Here is a 26,423-nt window from a genome sequence, read left to right on the forward strand (position 1 = left end):
CAACAAGAAACTTCAGAGATATTGTTCCAGGTCGAGGGACCCTCAAGCAATAGGAGTGGACGCGCTGGTGACACCATGGGTTTTTCAGTCGGTGTATGTGTTCCCTCCGCTTCCACTCATAAGGTGCTAAAGATCATAAGAACAAAGGTTAAGGCGATCCTCATTGTTCCGGACTGGCCAAGGAGGGCTTGGTATCCAGATCTTCAGGAATTACTCATAAGAGATCCCTGGCCTCTTCCTCTACGAGAGGATCTGTTACAGCAGGGACCGTGCGTATATCACGACTTACCGTGGCTACGTTTGACGGCTTGGTGGTTGAACGCCGGATCCTAGCCTGAAAGGGTATTCCCAGTGAAGTCATTCCAACACTTCTTCAGGCTAGAAAAGGTGTAACGTCTAACCATTATCACCGTATTTGGAGAAAATATGTGTCTTGGTGTGAATCCAAGAAGGCTCCTACGGAAGAATTTCAGCTGGGGCGTTTTCTCCATTTCCTGCAAGCAGGTGTGGATGCGGGCCTAAAGTTAGGCTCGATTAAAGTACAAATTTCGGCCTTATCGGTTTTCTTTCAAAAACAATTGGCCTCCCTTCCAGAAGTTCAGACTTTCGTGAAAGGCGTTTTGCACATCCAACCTCCATTTGTGCCCCCAGTGGCACCATGGGATCTTAATGTGGTGTTGCATTTTCTTCAATCACATTGGTTTGAACCTTTACAGAAGGTTGAGTTTAAATTTCTCACTTGGAAAGTGGTCATGCTATTGGCCTTAGCATCCGCAAGGCAGGTGTCTGAGTTAGCGGCTTTGTCTCACAAGAGCCCTTATTTAATCTTCCATGAGGATAGAGCGGAGTTGAGGACTCGTCAACAATTTCTGCCGAAGGTGGTTTCATCGTTCTACATGAACCAGCCTATTGTGGTACCAGTGTCTACTGACGCCTTTGCAGAGTCAAAATCTCTCGATGTTGTCAGGGCCTTGAAGATTTATGTCGCCAGAACGGCTCAACTTAGGAAAACGGAAACTCTGTTTATCCTGTATGCTGCCAACAAGATTGGACCGCCTGCTTCAAAGCAGACTATTGCGCGCTGGATCTGCAATACGATTCAGCATGCTCATTCTACAGCTGGATTGCCATTACCGAAATCAGTGAAGGCCCACTCTACCCGGAAAGTGGGCTCATCCTGTGCGGCTGCCCGTGGAGTCTCTGGCATTACAACTCTGCCGAGCAGCTACTTGGTCGGGTTAAAACACTTTTGGAAAAATTTTATAAGTTTGATACCCTGGCTGATGAGGACCTCATGTTTGGTCAATCGTTGCTGCAGAGTCATCCGCACTTTCCCGCCCGTTCTAGAGCATTGGTATAAACCCCATGGTTCTTTTAGTGTCTCCAGCATCCTCTAGGACGTATGAGAAAATAGGATTTTAATACCTACCGGTAAATCCTTTTCTCTTAGTCCGTAGAGGATGCTGGGCGCCCGTCCCAGTGCGGACTCTATCTGCAGTTATTAGTTATTAATTATGTTTACACACAGGTTGTGTTTCTGTTATAGTCAGCCTGTTGCTGACATGGTTCATGCCGTTGACTGGAGTTTCTGTTAAATGCCATGTTGTACGGCGTGTTTGTGGTGTGAGCTGGTATGTATCTCACCTTAGTTTAACAATAAATCCTTTTCCTCGAAATGTCCATCTCCCTGGGCACAGTTCCTATAACTGGAGTCTGGAGGAGGGGCATAGAGGAGGAGCCAGTTCACACCCCTTCAAAGTCTTAAAGTGCCCATGTCTGCTGCGGATCCCGTCTATACTCCATGTTTCTTGAAGTGTCCCCAGCATCCTCTACGGACTAAGATAAAAGGATTTACTGGTAAGTATTAAAATCCTATTTTATACAACCCAACCTAACAAACTGAACAAAATTGTTATCTTATACTAACACATTTTGATAAACTGTGTTTCCCTCTCAAATGCCAATAAATATGGAAATGATAGCGGTGTTTACAGCTCACAGCATATAAATAATGATAGAGTATATACAATATATTAATGATATAAAACACACAAATATTATTATATAGACATTGTTATAATAGACATAACAATGAAAGTTATTCTAGGGGATTAAAGGGTAACTTCTCAGTATACTTAACATGAAATATACGAGTTGGGTACGGGATCCCGACGGTCAGAATATTGACGCCGGGATCCCGACCGCCAGAATGCCGGCAGGGGGGCAAGTGCAATGAAACCCGTTGCGGGCTTGCTGCGCTCGCATGCTGCGGGCTCGGAGGCTCGTTGCGCTTGCCGCAGGTTCTATTCCCACTCTATGGGTGTCGTGGAGACCCAGGAGTGGGAATAGCTGTGGCGGCACTGCCGCGATCTGGTGGTCGGGATCTCGGCATCGGTATTCTGACCGCCAGGATCCTGACTACATCCCAAATATACAGGGCAGTGAAAATGAATGAATTCCTACTGAGAGCACTCACAAGGTAGCAATACAAATATGGACCGGCGGCATCCCGTCTGCCGGGATAACGTATGTAACCTGTTAGAACAGCATTGTCTACAGCAGAATGTAACATGTCAGGTGCAACAGCCAGCACATGATGTCTAATGCGATCTTTCAGTTCTGACAGGGCATGACATCCTTCCCAATGCACCTATCTATTCATAATACCCCACAACCAAAATTTGCATGTGGTCAGGTCCAGTGATCATGGTGGCCATGATATCTGAAAGTACAGTAGTAGCTGGTGGTAAAGTGTTGCCCAATTGTAGCTCTATATAAGGGATTTTCTCTAACGTCCTAGAGGATGCTGGGGACTCCGTAAGGACCATGGGGAGAGACGGGCTCCGCAGGAGACATGGGCCCTTTAAGAAAGAATTTAGTTCCTGGTGTGCATTGGCTCCTCCCCATACTTGCCTACTTTTGGAAATATGTTTCAGGGAGATTCTATGCGGTATTAGAATTTGCACGGCGCGATGCTGAGGGGGGCGTGTCATGCTCTACCTGTGAGCCTATTGCCGCTCAGAGGACTGTCCTGCAGTGGTACACTGGGGTCATTGCCAGCCTACACACAAACACAGGGGGCAGCGCCAGCTTACACACACATGAGCCAGTGCCAGCCTACACCCACACACAGTGGGCAGTACCAAAATACACACACATGGGCAATGCCAGCCTACACACACACACAGGGGGCAGTGCCACTACACACACACGGGGCAGTGCCAGCATGCACACACACAGGGGGCAGTGCAAGGCTATACACACACAAACACAGGGGGATTTTATGGTGTCACTGGACATAAAGGATGCGTACCTTCATGTCCCCATTTATCTACCTCATCAGGCGTACCTAAGATTTGCGGTACAGGACTGTCATTACCAATTTCAGACGTTGCCATTTGGTCTTTCAACGGCTCCGAGGATTTTCACCAAGGTAATGGCGGAGATGATGGTGCTCCTGCGCAAGCAGGGTGTCACAATTATCCCGTACTTGGACGATCTCCTCATAAAAGCGAGATCAAGAGAGCAGTTGCTGAACAGCGTATCTCTTTCACTGAAAGTGTTACAGCAACACGGCTGGATTCTCAATATCCTAAAGTCGCAGTTGGTTCCTACGACTCGTCTGCCTTTCCTGGGCAGGATTCTGGACACGACCCAGAAAAGGGTTTATCTTCCGATAGAAAAAGCCCAGGAACTTATGACTCTGGTTAGGAACCTTTTGAAATCAAGAAAGGTGTCCGTGCATCATTGCACGCGAGTCCTGGGAAAGATGGTGGCCGCATACGAGGCCATTCCCTTTGGCAGGTTTCATGCGAGGACTTTCCAATGGGATCTATTGGACAAGTGGTCCGGATCACATCTACAGATGCATCGGTTGATCACCCTGTCCCCCAGGGCCAGGGTGTCGCTCCTGTGGTGGCTGCAGAGTGCTCACCTTCTCGAGAGCCGCAGATTCGGCATTCAGGATTGGATCCTGGTGACCACGGACGCAAGCCTCCGAGGTTGGGGAGCAGTCACACAGGGAAGAAATTTCCAGGGTCTTTGGTCAAGTTAAGAGACTTGTCTGCACATCAACATCCTGGAACTAAGGGCCATATACAACGCCCTACGTCAAGCGGAGGCCTTACTTCGCGACCAACCAGTTCTGATCCAGTCAGACAACATCACCGCAGTGGCTCATGTAAACCGCCAAGGCGGCACAAGGAGCAGAGCGGCAATGGCGGAAGCTACCAGGATTCTTCGCTGGGCAGAGAATCATGTAAGCGCACTGTCAGCAGTGTTCATTCCGGGAGTGGACAACTGGGAAGCAGACTTCCTCAGCAGACACGACCTACACCCGGGAGAGTGGGGACTTCATCCAGAAGTCTTCGCACGGATTGTGAGTCGGTGGGAACTGCCACAGACAGACATGATGGCGTCCCGCCTCAACAAAAAGCTACAGAGGTATTGCACCAGGTCCAGAGACCCTCAGGCAGTAGCGGTAGACGCCCTCGTGACACCGTGGGTGTTTCGGTCTGTCTATGTATTTCCTCCTCTTCCTCTCATACCCAAGGTGTTGAGAATAGTAAGAAGAAAAGGAGTGAGAACAATCCTCGTTGTTCCAGATTGGCCACGACGGACCTGGTATCCAGATCTGCAGGAAATGCTCACGGAAGATCCGTGGCCTCTTCCTCTAAGACAGGACCTGTTGCAACAGGGGCCCTGTCTGTTCCAAGACTTACCGCGGCTGCGTTTGACGGCATGGCGGTTGAACGCCGGATCCTAGCGGAAAAAGGTATTCCGGTTGAGGTTATCCCTACGCTGATAAAGGCTAGGAAGGAAGTAACAGCAAAACATTATCACCGTATATGGCGAAGATATGTTTCTTGGTGTGAGGCCAGGAATGCTCCTACGGAAGAATTCCATCTGGGCCGTTTCCTTCACTTCCTACAAACTGGAGTGGATTTGGGCCTTAAATTAGGCTCCATTAAGGTCCATATTTCGGCCCTATCCATTTTCTTTCAAAAAGAATTGGCTTCTCTCCCAGAAGTTCAGACTTTTGTTAAGGGAGTACTGCATATTCAGCCTCCCTTTGTGCCTCCGGTGGCGCCTTGGGACCTTAATGTGGTCTTGGACTTCCTAAAGTCACACTGGTTTGAACCACTGAAAACGATGGAGTTAAATATCTCACTTGGAAGGTGGTCATGTTATTAGCCCTGGCTTCGGCTAGGCGAGTGTCGGAATTAGCGGCTTTATCACATAAAAGCCCCTATCTGGTTTTCCATATGGATAGAGCGGAATTGCGGACACGTCCTCAGTTCCTGCCAAAAGTGGTTTCATCCTTTCATATGAACCAACCTATTGTGGTGCCTGTGGCTACACGGGACTTAGAGGATTCCGAGTCCCTTGATGTGGTCAGGGCTTTGAAAATTTATGTAGCCAGGACGGCTAGAGTCCGAAAAACAGAAGCACTGTTTGTTCTGTATGCAGCCAACAAGCTTGACGGCCCTGCTTCAAAGCAGACTCTTGCTCGCTGGATCTGTATCACGATTCAGCAGGCGCATTCTACGGCAGGATTGCCGTTACCTAAATTGATCAAGGCCCATTCCACTAGGAAAGTGGGCTCTTCTTGGGCGGCTGCCCGAGGGGGCTCGGCGCTACAGCTATGTCGAGCTGCTACTTGGTCGGGTACAAACACCTTTGCAAAATTCTATTATAAGTTTGATACCCTGGCTGGCTGAGGAGGACCTCATGTTTGCTCAATCGGTGCTGCAGAGTGATCCGCACTCTCCCGCCCGTTTGGGAGCTTTGGTATAATCCCCATGGTCCTTACGGAGTCCCCAGAATCCTCTAAGACGTTAGAGAAAATAAGATTTTACTTACCGGTAAATCTATTTCTCGTAGTCCGTAGAGGTTGCTGGGCGCCCGTCCCAAGTGCGGACTTCTTCTGCAATACTTGTATATAGTTATTGCTTCAATAAGGGTTACGTTATTGTTGCATCGGGCGTGAACTGATGCTATGTTATTGTCATACTGTTCACTGGATTGTTATCACAAGTTATACGGTGTGATTGGTGTGGCTAGTATGAATCTTGCCCTTGGATTAACAAAAATCCTTTCCTCGTACTGTCCATCTCCTCTGGGCAAAGTTCTCTAACTGAGGTCTGGAGGAGGGACAGAGAGGGAGGAGCCAGTGCACACCAGGAACTAAATTCTTTCTTAAAGTGCCCATATCTCCTGCGGAGTCCGTCTCTCCCCATGGTCCTTACGGAGTCCCCAGCATCCTCTATGGACTACGAGAAATAGATTTACCGGTTAGTAAAATCTTATTTTTATCCCTCCAAACCCCTGACAACATTGCAAGGCCCCTACACAAATTTTGCTATAGGGTCTGGCAATGCCTGTTCTACACCTGGTCAGTGATGTCACTAGTTGCTAGTGACCTTACAGGCTGCATTCTCATGAATATTGGGTCAGCAAAAGGCATTAGTCAAAGGCATCACCCACAGGCAGCTGTGCCCACTTGTTTCATATCACTGATTCTAAAATACAATTAAAGTGAATTTAAATAACTTTTTAACACTGTAACAATAATTTATGTTTCTATGTACCAGGCAATGTTGTTAGCTAAAGACATACGTGACAGAGAAAGAGGAGGCAGGATGGAGATCGGAGTGGTTGAAGGGGACAATGAGAAAGCATTTCCAGAATTAACAAAACTTCTAACAAGCACGCTTGGAGAGAGAACCCAAAAGATTGGACCAGGGAGTGCTGATGAAGTTGCTGACCAATCACAGAAGGCGAACATTATGTTATACCAGTAAGTAGCATACATACTGTATGTCCAGTAACATATAGGGGTTCATATGTGTGTGACCGTAACACATGAAAGTTTATGGAAAAATAGTGTTTTTGTATGAGAGAATCAGGGGAACTACCGCTGGGGCAAGCAATGCTGAGGTGAAGGGGCCTGGTAATACATCTGCTATCAAGCCCTTTGTTCTGCAGCCCCTTTCTTGTACATGCACAGTGAAACCCTGTCTGGGCTTTAAGTTCCAGACTGGCTGCTCCTGAATACTTGATCATTTAGCACCACAGGAAAAACTTAATGTGATAAAGACATAATTGTAACGTTATAATACAATTTACACTTCTCCCTTCATGTCAGTGTTTCAGATGCTAATGGCATAATGGAGGTGACAGAAGTAGCAACACGTCCATTAGTTCAGGAATCTCTAAATCACCAGGTAAGTGCATGAGTAGAGAGGACGTCTCATACACCACATTGCGCTGCTGGGAATATCAGTACATGGGTGACCGAATTAAAGTTTCATTCATTAAAAAAAAATGTATTTGTGTTATGTGTTGGAAAGTGAATGTGAAAATGCTTTTCTGAGCTATGAAAACCATTCTGTATGAGATAGCAATGGTGGCACAGACTAGTCCTCTCTCCTTCTCCCCCTCCCCTTTCCTCAAACTCCCATCCTCCAATCTGCACAGTAGAGTAAATTAACCTTCTCTGTAGTACACAGGGGAAATTTGTTATTGCACACATACACATAAAAGCAACATGGACATTGGTTGTGGTTCAAATGGACTGATTAATTACTACTCCTTGCAGACACTGTTATAGAAGGGAAGTAGAAAGACTTTGTGTACAAATTTATCACAGACGTGCGGTGAGGTCAGGGCCGGATTATGACAGGTGGGGGCCCAGGGGCAGTGAAATTGCGGGAGGCCCCCACTACCATACATAGCATGCTGTCAAATACCCATGTAGACCCCCCCAAACACAAACATCTTCTGAGGAGGGGGGTAGTAATGTTTGCTTAATATTTAGGGCATACTTACCGACTTTTTGGCTGCTCTCTCCGGGAGAGAGCAGCCAGGTCGGTGCAGCAGGGGGTCGGGCTGCGATGTAAGTGCAGAGGGGGGCGGGTCGGAGGCGTGGCGTAGGCGGGGCGTGTCAGAGGTGGGCCGGGGGCGTGGCTACGGGATCGTCCCGTGTAAGCCCCGCCTCCCGCGGTGTAATGCCGCTATTGCAGGCATTATACAGCAGGGGGCGTGGCTATGATGACGCGATTCAACAAGAATCGCGTCATCGCCTGCCCTGACCGCCCACTTTACTCGCTAACCGGGAGACTTGGGATTTTCGGGAGCCTCCCGGCCATTCCGGGAGAGTAGGCAAGTCTGGTTCACTGACTCAATGGGGTAAATTTACTAAGCTCCCGATTTTGACCGAGATGCCGTTTTTTCATCAAAGTGTCATCTCGGTAATTTACTAAGCAATAATCACGGCAGTGATGAGGGCATTCGTAATTTTTTGGAAGTCCTACAAAAAAAATACAAATGAATACACCATCGGTCAAAACGCGGCTGTTTAAGTATGAATCTCGGTAATTTACTAAGAAGTGCAAAGCAAAAAAAAAAAAAAAACACTGCCGTGAAAAATTACAACTCGTAAAAAAGTGCTAAAAAAAACCAGACCTGCTTTTTTAATCCGTGATTGTATAGGCATGCAGGGATCCATGAGATCCGTGCATGTATATCAGTGGGAAGGGGTGGGAAAGTGGTTATTTTCTTAAAAAAAAATTGCGTGGGGTCCCCCCTCCTAAGCATAACCAGCCTCGGGCTCTTTGAGCCGATCCTGGTTGCAGAAATATGGGGAAAAAATTGACAGGGGTTCCCCCATATTTAAGCAACCAGCATCGGGCTCTGCGCCTGGTCCTGGTTCCAAAAATACGTGGGACAAAAAGAGTAGGGGTGCCCCGTATTTTTAAAACCAGCACCGGGCTCCACTAGCTGGACAGATAATGCCACAGCCGGGGGTCACTTTTATATAGTGCCCTGCGGCCGTGGCATCAAAAATCCAACTAGTCACCCCTGGCCGGGGTACCCTGGGGGAGTGGGGACCCCTTCAATCAAGGGGTCCCCCCCCCAGCCACCCAAGGGCCAGGGGTGAAGCCCGAGGCTGTCCCCCCCCCCATCCAATGGGCTGCGGATGGGGGGGCTGATAGCCTTTTGTGATAATGAAAAGATATTGTTTTTAGTAGCAGTACTACAAGGCCCAGCAAGCCTCCCCCGCATGCTGGTACTTGGAGAACCACAAGTACCAGCATGCGGCGGAAAAACGGGCCCGCTGGTACCTGTAGTACTACTACTAAAAAAATACCCAAAAAATGACAAGACACACACACCGTGAAAGTAAAGATTTATTACATACATGCACACAAACATACATACATACTTACCTTATGTTCACACGAGGGTCTGTCCTCTTCTCCAGTAGTATCCAAGGGGTACCTGTTGAATAAATTCTACTCACCAGATCCCGGGTCCCAGGGTCCTCGGGGCAACCATTTGTAATCCAGGTACTTGAATAAAATAACAAAACGGAAAGCCGAGCCACGAACTGAAAGGGGCCCCATGTTTGCACATGGGACTCCTTTCCCCGAATGCCAGAAACCCACTCTGACTGATGTCTAAGTGGGTTTCTTCAGCCAATCAGGGAGCGCTACGTTGTAGCACCCTCCTGATCGGCTGTGTGCTCCTGTACTGAGTGACAGGCGGCACACGGCAGTGTTACAATGTAGCGCCTATGCGCTCCATTGTAACCAATGGTGGGAACTTTCTGCCCTGCGGTTGACCTAAAGTGACGTCACTGCTGAGCAGAAAGTTCCCACCATTGGTTACAATGGAGCGCATAGGCGCTGCATTGTAACACTGCCGTGTGCCGCCTGTCACTCAGTACAGGAGCACACAGCCGATCAGGAGAGTGCTACAACGTAGCGCTCCCTGATTGGCTGAAGAAACCCACTTAGACATCAGTCAGAGTGGGTTTCTGGCATTCGGGGAAAGGAGTCCCATGTGAAAACATGGGGCCCCTTTCAGTTCGTGGCTCGGCTTTCCGTTTTGTTATTTTATTCAAGTACCTGGATTACAAATGGTTGCCCCGAGGACCCTGGGACCCGGGATCTGGTGAGTAGAATTTATTCAACAGGTACCCCTTGGATACTACTGGAGAAGAGGACAGACCCTCGTGTGAACATAAGGTAAGTATGTATGTATGTTTGTGTGCATGTATGTAATAAATCTTTACTTTCACGGTGTGTGTGTCTTGTCATTTTTTGGGTATTTTTTTAGTAGTAGTACTACAGGTACCAGCGGGCCCGTTTTTCCGCCGCATGCTGGTACTTGTGGTTCTCCAAGTACCAGCATGCGGGGGAGGCTTGCTGGGCCTTGTAGTACTGCTACTAAAAACAATATCTTTTCATTATCACAAAAGGCTATCAGCCCCCCCATCCGCAGCCCATTGGATGGGGGGGGACAGCCTCGGGCTTCACCCCTGGCCCTTGGGTGGCTGGGGGGGGGGGGCCTTGATTGAAGGGGTCCCCACTCCCCCAGGGTACCCCGGCCAGGGGTGACTAGTTGGATTTTTGATGCCACGGCCGCAGGGCACTATATCAAAGTGACCCCCGGCTGTGGCATTATCTGTCCAGCTAGTGGAGCCCGGTGCTGGTTTTAAAAATACGGGGGACCCCTACTCTCTTTGTCCCCCGTATTTTTGGAACCAGGACCAGGCGCAGAGCCCGATGCTGGTTGCTTAAATATGGGGGAACCCCTATCATTTTTTCCCCCATATTTCTGCAACCAGGATCGGCTCAAAGAGCCCGAGGCTGGTTATGCTTAGGAGAGGGGACCCCACGCAATTTTTTTTTGGGTTTTTACAGTGTCTAATTTTAAAAAAAAAAAAAACATGAACCCCAGCACGGATCACACAGATCCGGCCGAGATTCATTGTAAAAAAGTCGGCAGTGTTTTGCTAATCACTGCCGTAAAAATAAAAAATAAAACACGAATGACATCGACATCGGAACAAAAGAAAAACCCGAATACGGCAGCTTAGTAAATCCGTCGTAACAAATTCAAAAAGTTGCAGTTTTACACTTTCGATGTCATTCGTGATTGAACTTTTACCTGAAACGGGAAAATACGAATGTTAGTAAATTTACCCCAATGACTCATACAGACATACGAGTCAGTGCAGTACTTCTAAGCTACCATGTGTGGCACTGCTGTGCACAGGCATATGCTATGGAGCTGATACTGAACTGCATATAGCCATCATTAATTCATCTAGCATATTAGGTGGTCACAAGGTACACTGTCACTCGCAATCAGCCAAAGACACAGTTCTGAGTGCTGCATTCTATCCTGTAGGGTCTGATTACTTTACACAAGACATAGGGGGATATGTATGTTTGTCTGATGAACATTCAGACTTGAAATAATTAAAATATGATGGTACATATACTTAGGTAGTTCTATAGAAGTGGAGATGTTGCCCATAGCAACCAGTGTGTGTGTGTGTGTGTGTGTGTGTGTGTGTGTGTGTGTGTGTGTGTGTGTGTGTGTGTGTGTGTGTGAGAGAGAGAGAGAGAGAGAGAGAGAGAGAATACTGAATACTCATGAGTCAGTTTACCTCAGCTGCCACAGGGGTCACTGCTGTGCTCATGGAGTCAGTGGACTCTGTGGAGCTGATTGAGTTAGATTGTCCTGACGACTCATTAGTCACTCTCCTTGCAAGTAGTTCAGTAGTTCAGTGATTCATTACAGATCACTGATCAGTTCACTGACTCAATGACTCATACAGCCATACGAGTCAGTACAGTACTTCTAAGCTACCATGTGTGGCACTGCTGTGCACAGGCATATGCATTGTATGGAGCTGATACTGCACTGCGTATAGCCATGATTCATTCCCCCAGTATATTAGGTGACAAGCTACACTCCCAATCAGCTAAAGACACAGTGCTGAGTGCTGCATGCTATCCTGTAGGGTAGGATTACTCCACAGAAGTCACAGGAGGATATGTACTATGAACCTTCAAGTGACATAAAGTAGAGCAGTTGCCCCTAGCAACCAATCAGCTTCTGTCACTTTATATACTGTTGAAGATAAATGACAGAAGCTGATTGGTTACTTTACAACAGCTCCACTTTATCTCTCTCTAAGGTCTGTTACATTGGGGCAAAGGGACTTTTTTTTTCTTTTAATTATTGTATTTTAAAAGCAGAAAAAAAGTGACTTATGACATTACTCTGAATTTGGGTCTTTCACTTGCATATTATGAAGTAAAAAGGAGTACCAACAATGGGATTAATATTGCAGAGATACATATGTCACTATAAGGTTGCTATATAACTTATTGCTTTTCTTAAAAATAAAAAAAATCTGACATTTTAAACATATCTGATCATTTAAAAAAGATTATAACTCCTACAATGAGCTAGTATTAGAAATACCTACTCTATGTGTAATAGTCTAGACTAGTTCTAAATCTAATCACTCCTTTCAGTCTCAGAGTCAGTGAGTGAAATGATGAACTAAATGAACTAGATGAACTAATCTTCTGAACTAATCTTTTCAGTGAACTAGATCATAATGAACTAATCACCAAAGTGAACTAGATTTCCCATCACTATGAGACAGCTCCTTTCAAAACTCCCTGGAGACCCGGGACTGGTCAGTGTCTCGCGGGATAATATACAGTAGTGAAATCCCGCGAGATTGCCTGTGTACGGACTGAGCCATAGCTCTTCGGCGGCGGCTTTTTATTAACAGCTGAGCTGCCGAGAGTGCACTCCTCCGAATAAAATAACTCTTTGTGGGGGCCCATGGACGACCGCCCCTGTTGACCTGCCTTTAATCCGGCTCTGAGTGAGGTAAATGACTGAGGAGGCACTGGCTAGTACCAGAGCCAGATCTTTACACAAAATATGAGGTTAAAAAATTAAAGGGTTCATGTGGGGGGTTCACTACGATCTGCCGGCGGCCGGCCTCCCGGCGACCAGCATACCGGCGCCGGGAGGCCGGCCGCCGGCTTACCGACAGTGTGGCGAGCGCAAATGAGCCCTTTGCGGGCTCGCTGCGCTTGCCACGCTACGGGCACGGTGGCGCGCTACGCGTGCCACACTATTTTATTCTCCCTCCAGGGGGGGTCGTGGACCCCCACGAGGGAGAATAAGTGTCGGTATGCCGGCTGTCGGGCTCCCGGCGCCGGTATGCTGGTCGCCGGGAGCCCGACCGCCGGCATACTGAAGACCACCCCATGTGGGCGTTATACACAGGTGCAGCGCTGTATACTGCTGGAAATTTGATGAGTTTATTGATCAGAGAAGTGTGGAAAAGATAGGCAGGGGAGGCACTGTTTGTATTTGTATTCTTCATATACTTTATATAGTCAAAAACCTGGCGTATATGTTAGGCTCTGCCTCACCTCACCACGTCACTGAAAAAAAAAAAAAAAATATATATATATATATATATATATATATATATATACATATAGAGAGAGAGTAAGAGAAAGAGAAGTCTAGTACTCATGCAGATTCAAATAATGTAGATGCCTCGGGGCCTACCCCAGGGTAATACACAGCAACAGAAAGATGGGCAGCACTCAGAGGGCGTATATATGTATAATTCAGCACAAGTCACCGGTAAGTAGTGGACGCACTTACCTGTGACTGTGTGCTGATTTATACATATATAAGCCCTCTGAGTGCCGCCCATCTCTCTGTTGCTGTAAACACACACACATACACAAATGTAATAACTCAATTAAACAAGTCACAAGAGAGCATTTAAATGCGGTTATCTTGCCTGCAATGTACAATTACCAGGCACTATATCTGTATGCCAGTTTAGCAAGTGGATTTTATGTATTTTTACCATTTGTTTTCCCAGGACTGTTACATCTTAGACCAGGGTGGGTCCAAAATATATGTATGGAAGGGAAAAGGTGCCACAAAGGCTGAGAAGCAAACTGCAATGTCCAGAGCATTGGTAAGTAGTAATGATGACGTTACTGAATGAAAAAACAGACGTACCTGGACCTTTGACTCAATGAAGTCGTCCTGTACCAATACACCTCTGCTCCATAAATCATCTGGTGGCAGATGTATCCAAAAGGCCCAGAGTTATATGATGAATAATGAGCAATCGTCACCCCTGAGCAGCATTACTCCTGAAACATCCCATGTTTGTAACTAATTGTGTGGACATACAGGGCTCTAGGGTGGTCATTTTCGAGTTGATCGCTCGCTAGCTGTTTTTAGCAGCCGTGCAAACGCTAAGCCACCGCCCTCTGGGAGTGTATCTTAGCTTAGCAGAAGTGCGAACGAAAGGATCGCAGAGCGGCTACAAAAAAAAATTGTGCAGTTTTAGAGTAGCTCCAGACCTACTCAGCGCTTGCGATCACTTCAGACCATTTAGTTCCGGATTTGACGTCACAAACACACCCTGCGTTCTGCCAGCCATGCCTGTGTTTTTCCTGGCACGCCTGCGTTTTTTTGGAACACTCCCTGAAAACGGTCAGTTGACACCCAGAAACGCCCCTTTCCTGTCAATCACTCTGCGGCAGCCATTGCGACTGAAAAACGTCACTAGACCTTGTGTAAAAATACATCACCCGTTGTGAAAGTACTTTGCGCGTGCGCACAGCGCCGCATACGCATGCGCAGAAGTGCCGTTTTTTTACTTAATCGCTGCGCAGCGAATATTTTTCACTAGCGATCAACTCGGAATGACCCCCTATGTCTAATGTACACCACACTGCATCAGTGTTATTAACCATACTACATATAATGCAGCTTTGCTCAGAAACAGAGCAGAGATAACAGTGATTGGGTGCAGGTACGAGGGAGAGAGGGTGTCACATGGTGCATTTTAATGGTTAATTTTTAGTACCATGCATGGGTCCCTTAGCACCGGGTTCACTCCCCATTTAGGCATGCCCTTTTCAGGTGTAAAAGCAGCTGAGAGGAGGCAAATATGGAGCAAAGAGCGGAAATGCACTGCTTTACATATACCCATTAATATATACTTAGGCCTAGTGGAAATAGAACATAGATATCTGAATATCCCAAATAATTATTATGCTAATTGCTGTGGTATGAATTTAACAGGAGTTTATTAAGATGAAATCCTATCCGCACAGTACTAATGTGGAAACCGTTAATGATGGAGCAGAGTCCGCGATGTTCAAACAGCTCTTCCAGAAGTGGACAGTGAAAGACCAATCTGTGGGCATGGGAAAGAGCTTTAATGCCAGTAAGATTGGTGAGTAGACTGCTTAGTGGAAAATCTATTGTAACGCAGAGACCAAATAGGAACAGATTATCCTACCCACTTTTGTCTGTAAGAGACCAATAAATACATACAGAGTTGTGTGTCTGAGATACTGTCAGTGATCAATGCTGGCCCTCCCTCCTGAGCCCCTTACTCTTCTCTTGCTTTGAATTATATGGCATTTCAGATGGGGCAATTAGGCATCTGCTGAGTACCAGGCACCTACAACTGAAACATGCATGGTAAGCAGCGCTGCTAGCACACTTAGCCAACCTGCATTGCTGTCAGGGAAGGGGAAGCCATATTGGGACTTTATAGCTCCAATAAAACAAAGCGACGGGTTGCCTAACCCTGCTATATATAGGGGGTCATTCCGAGTTGATCGCTAGCTGCCGTTGTTCGCTGCGTAGTGATCAGTGGAAAAAAACAGCTAATCTGCGCATGCACCGCAATGCGCACTTGCGACGTATGGGTACAAAGAGCATCGTGGTTTTGCACAGGTTCTAGTGAAGCATTTAGTCACACAGCCGATTGCAAGGAGATTGATAGGAAGAGGGCGTTTCTGGGTGTCAACTGACTGGGAGTGTTTGGAAAAACGAAGGCATGGCCGGGCGTTTGCTGGGCGGGTATCTGAAGTCATTACCGTGTCACGCATCGCAGCAATCATCGCACAGGATAAGTAACTACAGGGCTGGTCTTGATTTGCACAAAATGTGTGTGCAGGCGCACGGCTGCACAGGCGTTCGCACTCCTGCAAAGCAAAAATACACTCCCCCGTGGGCAGGGACTATGCGTTTGCACGGCTGCTAAAAACTGCTAGCGAGCGATCAACTCGGAATGACCCCCATAATGCAATAGATACATGCTTCTATGCTATGTGACAAGCAATGTATCACGTTTTTGTGATAAAGTCTGAAAATAAACATTCCTTGTTGCTGCATCTAGCGACGATCTGGAATGCTCCAATAAGAGACCATCCGGATGAAGGCAAACTACCGACTTCAGGCTTGGCTTCTGTAATGAGCATGTATGAGACCATAGAGTCACGCATGTAGTTACCAGGTAGGGTAACTTCGGATGCTTCCCTGAAGAAACATGCATTAGAGAAGCATATAGGCTACAATGGTGTTTTCTAATGGGCACAAAAGCTAAATGGGGAATTATCGGTGCCCCATAGACAGCTAGAAGCACTGCTGTTGTGATCTTTAAGCTATCTGCTGTGTGTTACACCCTTTTTAAATAGATCTGATACTCTACTCTAAATTGAGACGATCATCTGAAAACGGATGTTTTACGAAGCTTGACCACAGTTTGAAGTTGAATAAATCGCTCCCTAACCTCATACCATTGTGCATTACAGCTAAAGTCAGCCAGGAGAAATTTGATGCCTCTTTACTCCATGCAAAGCCAGCAGTGGCCGCACAGGAGCGCATGGTGGATGATGGAAGTGGCAGTTTAGAGGTATGAGTGTACTATCTCACCTACTGTTCCTTCTAGGTTTGTTGTTTTCTCTCTCATTCCTCAGCATGCCTATGATAAGTACTGTAGATAATCAAGGAGCCGATTTATTATTATTATTATTATTATTATTATTATTATTATTATTATCATCATCTATATATTAATAGCAGAAGGACGACTTTTATTAGTGACTTATTTCTATGATGCCGTTGTCTGAGCAGAACACATCAAATACCAAATTATAACTCTTGACCCATAGATTTTCAGAATTATTGGTGTTGTAACTGGTTGCTTTGTTTTGGACTTATGTGGCAAAACATCCGCCAGCCATCTACAAGGCATCACCATTGTGCTCTGGAAAATGTGACAGTTGGTGAACTCTCCCTGTGCACCTGCTGGGTAACCTGGAACATGTGACCTGCTGGGTGGTCTGGAAACTGTGACAGCTATTTACAGCCACCCACTAAGCAGGGATTTTCTGAAATTCGACTCCAAAGGGGGTGAAAAGGGGTCATATGTTCTCCCCACCTAAACTTTGCCCGGTTGAAACAGGGCAAAACAGCTAGTTGTTAATATTATTATTATTATTATTATTATTATTATTATTTTATTAGGCTTCAAATTTGCATGGGAAATCTTGTCCCCCAGCAATACAATGTGGCAGTGACCTCTATAATAAGTATTATTATTATTACCCTTTATTTATATGGCGCCACAAGGGTTCCGCAGCGCCCAATTACAGAGTACATATGCGCATAATCAAAACAGGAAAACAGTGACTTACAGTTGAAGACAATATAGGACAAGTACAGGGTAACTAAGCATAACTACATCAGTAGGGTTGTAGTATGGTATGCCGGCGGCCAGCATACCGGCGCCGGGATCCCGACTGCCGACATACCAACAGCTGAGCGAGCGCAAATGAGCCCTTGCGGGCACGGTGGCATACTTGCTATTTATTCCCCCTCCAGGGGAGTCGTAGACCCCAAGAGGGAGAATAGTTGTCGGTATGCCGGGTGTCGGGATTCCGGCGCCGGTATACTGAGCGCCGGGATCCCAACAGTCAGCATACTCAATACCATCCATCAGTAGACAACACTGAGATAAGTATCACGGTGGCCGAAAACTGCGGGATTTGGGTAGTTGAGGATTATTAAAGTAAGAAAAGGATAAGCACATGAGGGAAGAGGGCACTACTCGTGAGAGCTTACATTCTAAAGGGGAGGGGCAGACAGACGGGGTGACATAGATGGGGCAGACCGAGCGTCGGACAGAGGGTTAGGATGAGATTTGGTTGGGTTTGGTAAAGAGGTGGATGAACTATGCTGCAAAATTATCAGATCATGGCCCTGACCTAGTGACCAGAGCAAGTCATACTATTAATACACATGTCACTCTCATGGAGCATATAGTGCTTCACTCACTATAGTATTAGAGTATTGAGGAGTGGAATGCACCCCACTGTGCTCACTAGATGAATGCACAGCACAGAATGGGAACTGGTACTTGCAGACTGGAATGCATTACACAGAATGGATACTAATATTTGCAGTCTGAAGTGCACGGAGTAGAATGGATACTGATACTTGCAGACTGAAGTGCACTGCACAGAACGGAGACTACTACTAGCAGACAGGAACACAACTAGGAAACGGAACACACCAAAGAATAGCGGCCGTGAGCCAGTAGCAAGTCACAGAAGTGAATTTGTTCTAGCACTGATCTGCTCACCAGAACAGCCTTAAATTGGGAGCTATATCCCCTGATAGGCTCCTTGAGACAGCTGATCCTAGAGCAGCTTTTGGTTGGTGATCAGAGAGTCAGTTGACAGGAATCAAGATGGTGGCACCCATGCACCACCATTATGACAAATGATCCCAGAGATGTGCCAACCACCCAGCTTATTGGCAGATACAAGACTCAGGGGTGTCTTAGGTAGCCCACAGGAGCCCCTAAAGCCTGAAAGCGCCAGCACCATGTCAGGTAACAGGGCCTGGAAGCCTGATGAGTGGCATAGGGCAGGTGCAAGTGTCGATGGTGCGCACGATGCTGCACCAATGATGATGTGCCTGAATCACCACCGTTGTTACAGCTGGCATGACCACTATCTGTGGGCGTCCCAATATCTGCACTTTCAGGTGCTCGTTAGTACACAAGGTGAATCTAGCATTTTCATGTTATCGTCCAGTGACTTCGCCAATAGATGTAGGAGCGTATGCAGCAGCGTCACCTCTGAATCAGGCCTATAATCAGCAAAAATGAAAATCCTGGATTTGTATTAGGGAAAGGGGTTCGCTGTATAGAAGTGCTATACAATACTGACACGGATGCTTTCCCAGGTGTGGAGGATTGAGAACCTGGACTTAGCACCAGTAGAAAAGCAGTGGTACGGATTTTTCTTCGGTGGTGACTGTTATCTTGTACTCTACACATACCATGTGAACAAGAAACCACATTATATACTCTACATATGGCAGGTAAGTGTGACATATGCGTTTTAGAGACAGTCAATGATGCATTCAGTTGGTCTGTAGCTTGCTACAAAAGACATCAGACCCTCTGCAAAACTCCATGGTTCCACTGTAATGCTCTAAGGGGGACATTTACTAAGCAGTGATAAGAGCGGAGAAGTGAGCCAGTGGAGAAGATGCCCTATCAACCAATCAGCAGCTCTGTATAATTTTATAGTATGCAAATTATAGCTGTTACTTCAGTGCTGATTGGTTGCCATGGGCAACTTCTCCACTGGCTCACTTCTCCACTTTTATCACTGCTTAGTAAATGTCCCCCTAAATTTCTATTGCTCTCTATTAACACTTTCTGAAAAGCATGGTGGAAACACAGCACAGACCGTCTCACAGCATTTTGCATGTCCCCCGGGTCTCCATACTGCAGGGTCGTCACGCATCGCAAGACGAACTGGCAGCCTCTGCTTACTTAGCTGTTCAGCTTGACCAGGATTTCAATGGGGAACCAGTGCAGGTGCGAGTGTGCATGGGGAAGGAGCCCCGACATTTCATGGCCATCTTCAAAGGAAAGCTTGTCATATTTGAGGTAACACTTGCTACTGTGCTTTCCATGTACCTATAGATAAACTCTTCAGTAATGATTCAACTATATATTTACTTGTAATACCCAATGATTCATTGTTCTGCTAATTGTATAAACATAATACAATAAGTGATAATAAGAAACCCAATACTCTACATATTCTAAATAAGTTCAAACTCTTTCAGTAATTTGCGCTAACACATAATACACAATAATAGCACAATTGCAAAAATTAAATTGATGGAAAACCACAATGAGTTCAGGATAAGTTTGTGTAAAGGTTCCAACAGGGGCTCTCATTTCGAGTTGTTCGCTCGCTAGCAAATTTTAGCAGCATTGCACACGCTAGGCTGCCGCCCTCTGGGAGTGTATCTTACCTTAGCAGAAGTGTGAACGAAAGATTAGTAGAATTGCGAATTAATAATTCTTAGCAGTTTATGAGTAGCTCGAGACTTACTCTACACTGCGATCAGCTCAGCCCGTTTCGTTCCTGGTTTGACGTCACAAACACTCCCTGAGTTCGGCCAGCCACTCCCCCGTTTCTCCAGACACTCCCGCGTTTTATCCTGGCACGCCTGCGTTTTTCCGCACACTCCCAGAAAACGGTCAGTTTCCGCCCGGAAACACCCACTTCCTGTCAATCACACTCCGATCACTTCAACGATGAAAAATCTTCTTTTGGCCGTGAGTAAATCTACTAAGTTTTGTGCAAAAATACTTAGCGCATGTGCGCTGCGTACCATGCGCATGCGCATTTTTGCCTTAATCTCTCCGTTGCAAAAATCGGCAACAAGCGAACAACTCGGAATGACACCCAGTGTTCTTAATTTTGTCCAAAACCGATAGTTCTTTTTGTAGCTCAAATCATAACAAGAAATAAACAGAAACATCAAAATGAATGCTGAGCATTGTGAATACAAACAATGCACAATCAGTACATAAAATATAACGCCAGTGAACAGGCAAAAAAATCCCAAAACTGACTGAAATCAAGTAATGTGTGAGATCTCAAATATACAAGAGAATTAGAATTCGGCATCCGGGCATACACACTGAGCGATATGGTATTCATATCGCTCAGTGACGTCACGCAGCGGCCGGGCCGTGTAGGCAGCTCTTGGACCACAGTCCAGATTGAGCTGCCTGCATGGCTGAAGGCGAGGGTCGCTAACAACCAGCAGAGAAGCGCATCGCAGGACGGCGGCGGCATACACAATTGCAGAGAAAATGAGCGACATCGCTCAGGAAGGGTGAAAATTAGTGACTTTGCTCATTTTTTTTTTATGCACCTTTAATCTCTCTGCACATGTTACATCTGCCCCACCTGCAGTACAACATGGTTTTGCCCAATTGCTAACTTTTTTGGTTTGCTAACAACTCTGAATAACCCCCCATGTTACAATACAAGAGTGCAAATACATTTATTTTTGTATGCAGGGTAAACACTGTCAGATTTTACATGTGGCCCACAAATGTTAGACAGCTTTATTATTACACTGCAATTAAGATTTCAGTTTGGACACTTCCCTCTCAAATCTAAATCTCTCTGCACATGTTACATCTGCCCTACAGTGCAGCATGGTTTTGCCGAGGCGCACAGTAACTTGCGCTTTTTTGCTTTGCTCCTTCCTCAGAATCAGCTCCCAATATTTCTTGGATATTATGGTAATCTGTATACTGTTCAAAAATGTAACTATTTGTAAATATTTTAACATATTGTATTTATTGATTCCATTATTTAATTCCATTAAAGAAAATAATAGGTATAATAGTACTATCCATGTAGTATTATTTATTAACAGTTTCTTATATAGCGCAGCAAATTCCGTTGCGCTTTACTGGACACAATTAGAAGACAAAACCGGGTAAAAACAGTCATAGAGGTAGGAGGGCCCTGCTCGCAAGCTTACAATCTATCGGGAAATAGGCATTGATACAAGAGGGTAGGTGCTATCTATTTCATACAGTAGTTCCCACCAGACTGCAAAGGTTCTTGGTGGGCTGCATGATATCACAGCAGTGATGAACCAGGGTCAGGAGGACGGGAGCATGAAGAAAGAAAATATGTGGGGGATATGTGTGTACTGTACTGTGGGGATATCATTGGATAGGAAAGCTATGAAGGTAATGTGATCGGATCTGAAATTTGATAAGCTTGTCTGAATAGGTGAGTTTTCAGGAAATGCTTGAAGGTTTGAAGACTAGAGGAGAGTCTTATTGTACGTGGTAGGGCATTCCACAGAGTGGGTGCAGCCTGCAGAAAGTCCTGTAATCATGCATGGGAGCAAGTAATAAGTGAGGATGAGAGACGTAGATCTTGTGAAGAGTGAAGTGGCCGGGTTGGGAGATATTTTGAGATAAGTGAAGAGATGTATGTTGGTGTAGTATGGTTAATAGTCTTGTATGTAAGTAACAGTATTTTATAGTGAATACGGTAGAATACCGGTAGCCAGTGGAGGGACTGACAAAGTGGGTCTGCAGATGATGAATGTCTAGCAAGGAATATTAGCTGCGCATCTGCATTCAGAATGGATTGTAATGGTGAGAGTCTCTTCTTAGTAAGACCAGTAAGAAGACTATTTATATAATCAATGCGGTAAATAATGAGAGCTTGGATTAGGGTTTTAGCAGTGTCTTGTGTAAGATATGATCGTGTTTTAGATATGTTTCTTAGATGCATGTAACATGATTTTGAGACAGATTGAATGTGGGGAGCAAAGGAAAGTTGTGAGTCATTTATGACACCTAGGCAGTGAGCTTGTGGTGTAGGGTTGATTGTAGAGTTCTCAACAGTGATAGAAATATCAGGTTGGTAACTGCTATTGGTCGGTGGAAATATAATTAACTCTGTTTTGGAAATATTAAATTTGAGGTGGCGAGATGACATCCAAGATGAAATGGCAATATTGAAATCTCCCATGATAATGGTGGAGAAGTCAGAGGATAAGAAGTGAGGGAGCCAGGCAGAAAAATCATCTAGAAATTGTTTGGGTTGCCCAGGTGGACGATACATAGCTGCAACACGCAGAGAAAGAGGAGTGTAAATTTTGATAGAATGTACTTCAAATGATGTAAATGTGAGTGATGGTACCTGTTGCAGAACTGTGTATGCGAAAGATTGGGATAGTAATAATCCAACCCCACCTCCTTTATTATTACCAGGCCTGGGGCTGTTTGTGAAGTGGAGACCACCGTGTGACAATGCCGCAGGGGAGGCCGTGTCTGGTTGTATGAGCCATGTTTCTGTAATAGCCAGCAGGTTGAAGTTGTTAGATATGAAGCGGTCATGAACAGATGTTAGTTTGTTACAAACAGAGCGTACATTCTATAAGCCACATTTTAGTGATTTGGAGGGTGATGGGAGACATGTGATGTATATGAGGTTAGCTGTATATCTGTATTGCTGTGAATCAGGTGAATGTGAGTGGGGCAGGTGTTAGGCGCCTGGATTAGGTGAAATGTCACCAGCTAATAGCAGTAAGAGAGAGAAGTAGATATAGTTGTATGAGGTTTGTGAATGTTTTTTTATGGTGTCCAGTTGTGGATGTTATTGTTAAAGTACACAGATGAGTAAAAAGCCAATGAGTGTTAATAAGAGGTGTGTGGATAATTGAGGCAGCAATATATACAGAGGGGTGGGTTTCAGGGAGAGTAGACAATGTATTTGCTTTGAAGAGAATACCATGGAGTGCAATGAAGTACAACAATTTGATTAGTAACAATTAGTATCATAATATACTGGTTTGCATGCATGAAGAAACTACAGGTAAGCTTCCTTACTGGTTGTGTGTTTTCTTTGCTGTGCAGGGTGGTACGTCCCGAAAGGGAAGCCAGGAGCCTGAGCCACCTGTGAGGCTGTTCCAGATTCATGGCACGGAGCCCTCAAACACCAAAGCAGTGGAAGTTCCCGCATTCTCCTCTTCCCTCAACTCCAATGATGTGTTCTTGCTAAAGACACAGACAGAGCATTTCTTGTGGTATGGAAAGGTAAGCATGGGCTAGCAGGGCTGTCTGAGAAAGCTAGTACACCAATGTATGGCAGCCCGGCCTTTATTGCAGTATTCACATCACATGATGCTGTATATGAAATCTGATGGAAATATGTGTGTACAGACTTGAAGATGCAGACAAAGTAAAATGTAGACAATGCAGACAATGTAAAAAAAGGTGAGGGGCTCCGGGGGCTACTGAGACTTGATGCCCGGAAAACGGAAGTCGTGATGGTTGTGATGTTCTGCCCATCAATGTTTGCACAGATGTTTTTAGGATTTTTTTCATATATATATATATATATATATATATATATATATATGTACCAAAGAAGCTAGCAGCGCCACAGACGTAGTATCTAAGGTATAAACAACAGTATCGGAAAATATGTGTTCTGAAATAATTATCAAAACATAACCTGGTGGACACTCCCTCCAGACTATTAGGGCGTCAGCTTAGGAACCTCAAAAAAGTATATAGGCACTGGTATATATGCCTAGAAGTTTGAAAATGGTGCAGGGGGATGAGGTATTTGCAAGCGACCAAAGGTGTCGAATTAATAATGTAAAACCAGGTAGCTATAAAAACATAAAATTTATTTTCAGAAGACAAAGCACTAGAAAGGGGTATTATGTAAGATAATAACAATTAAAAAATCAGAAACACATATGCCAAAATTCATAAAAAGGTACATAAAAACATGAAAGATAAAGGTATAAAATGCACAGGATAAAAGATAAAAAAGGGGGGAGAGGTAGCTTAACTTCAGTGGTTGAGGTAAAATCAGAGTAGCACCCAACGCGTTTCGTCCCTCATGGACTTCATCAAGGGGTGGTGAGAGGCTAGAGACAGAGCATATTTATACCTCATAACTGAGGGAGGTGTTGTCAACATCACTTCCTGTTTGTAATTGATATAGTGTTGTCATATGGTCAAAGTACATGGATACACAAATAAATGTGGAACTGGTATAATAGAGGAACCTGCTGTTATGTTCATTGTTAAAAACGAGACATTCTAGTGCTGAAAAAACATAGAAAACGGGTAAGTCCGCCCCACGTCCGCCCCACATCCGGCGGTGTTAGATCCGTTCTGCGCATGCGCCAGCTGGGCACAATGCGGTAAAGGTCTCTAGTGGCTGTCATTTTCGAGAGCGGCGGCCATCTTTTTGGTTGTCCAAAAAAGCATTGAGTCATAGTCCTGCCGCGGGAAGAATAAATATGCTGCGGTCTGTGTGTTTCTTTATTCTGATGCACTTTTACAAGGGTTAAGGATGCATCCGTGATCTTTTGGAGTAATTTGCATATTGGTGGTGCGGCTCCCCTGGAAATTCATGAAAAAAAGGAGAAAAGCAAGTAAATAGATGGGGATAGCGAACTAGTTGTAAAGTTTCATAATAAAATAAGTAAAATAAGTACGGCATTGAAAATTAAGATGCAGACGGATAATAATTAAAGTAAGTGGATAATGCCACTATGGGACATATTATGGAGCTTATATACAAAATGAGCTGGATGGGACTCCGTGAAAGATGTTCCTGCGAGAAAAGGGTGGGAATAGTGAGTAGTGCTTAGGTAAGCGTGGTGAAGTAGGTCATGGGGATGCCCATATGTGCTATGGAAAAGACATCATCCATTATTTTCTGTGGTAACCCGATCTGATCCCTTAGCGCCTCCGGATTTACAACACCAGGTCTCCCAAGGAGGTCTCTCATCCTTGTACTGACTGGGCCCAGCCTTGCTTAGCTTCCAAGATCGGACGGTGTTGGGCGTCCCCAAGGAGGTGTGGTTGTAATGTTTAGGGCTGGGTTAGAGACGGGGTCTCTCAACACAATGGACACCAATTGAAATTCCCAAAAGCCAAGAAGGATGCATAACTGGAAAACCTAGCAAAAGAGTCTAAGAAGTATATATGCTAATGGTGAGAGAGAGTGTGAGTTTTAGCGTATTAGTGTCCTGATAACTAAGGCAGTTCCCGATATGTTCACTGCACTCCTGGTATTCCCTGGGGGTCTCCCATCCAGGTACTGGCCAGGTCGAGTCGTTGCTCAACTTCTAAGGTCGGCCCATATAGAAGTGGTCAGTATGGTGTTCGTGCGGAAAAAAGGGATTTTTAGAGGCAGGAGTAAAACGTGAGAAGAGGGATTTCTTACATCACAGGAAAGGTGCTATCTCATATCCTTCGTTGAAGCCATCCGGATGAAGCGTATTCAGTTCGTATATCCAGTACATCTCCCTCCTGGAAAGAAGATTCAAAAGGTCTCCTCCTCTATCTCCTAGCGCTACCAGTTCAATACCTTTGTATGTTAGCGCCTCTGGATCCGAGTTGTGAAAAAGGTTGAAGTGTTTGGATACTGCATGGGTGAGGACTTTGTTCTTGATATTCCTGACGTGTTCCTGGATGCGTATTTTGAGGGCTCTCTTGGTTTTCCCAATATATTTTATTTTGCATGGACACTCCAGAAGATATATCACCGATAAGGTATTGCAATTGATGAATTGTTTAATCCGATATTCCTTATTAGTTTTAATGTTGTGGAATGATTTCCTGTTCGGATGAAGATATCTACAAATATTGCACCGACCACATTTGAAGCTTCCTACACATTTAGGCATAATGTTTCCGACTTCTGGATTCCTCAGCATACTTGGGGCTATTAGGTCTTTTAGACTCCGGGATTTACGAAAGACCATTTTGGGCTCCTTAGTGAGGTAGTCTTTTAGGATAGGGTCCATTAGCAATATGTTCCAATGTTTCTTGAGGACATCCTTGATAAGGTTCTCATGTCTGCTGTACGTAGTAATAAACTTGA

The 26,423-nt window shown here is 45.3% G+C and overlaps 1 protein-coding gene across 2 annotated transcripts in view; it reads left to right on the forward strand.

The window, feature by feature from the left end:
• AVIL (advillin) overlaps positions 1-26,423 on the forward strand; it is a 176,611-nt gene that overhangs the window by 55,238 nt on the left and 94,950 nt on the right. For both annotated transcript variants that reach the window (XM_063952298.1, XM_063952297.1), the window contains exons 7-14: positions 6,594-6,799; positions 7,148-7,226; positions 13,727-13,825; positions 14,947-15,100; positions 16,470-16,570; positions 18,910-19,047; positions 19,466-19,624; positions 23,429-23,608. In XM_063952298.1, the coding sequence (XP_063808368.1) occupies positions 6,594-6,799; positions 7,148-7,226; positions 13,727-13,825; positions 14,947-15,100; positions 16,470-16,570; positions 18,910-19,047; positions 19,466-19,624; positions 23,429-23,608 (1,116 nt within the window). The remainder of the gene's footprint in view (positions 1-6,593; positions 6,800-7,147; positions 7,227-13,726; positions 13,826-14,946; positions 15,101-16,469; positions 16,571-18,909; positions 19,048-19,465; positions 19,625-23,428; positions 23,609-26,423) is intronic.

Source organism: Pseudophryne corroboree, chromosome 2 (genome assembly GCF_028390025.1).
Source record: "Pseudophryne corroboree isolate aPseCor3 chromosome 2, aPseCor3.hap2, whole genome shotgun sequence".
Lineage (NCBI taxonomy): Eukaryota > Metazoa > Chordata > Amphibia > Anura > Myobatrachidae > Pseudophryne > Pseudophryne corroboree.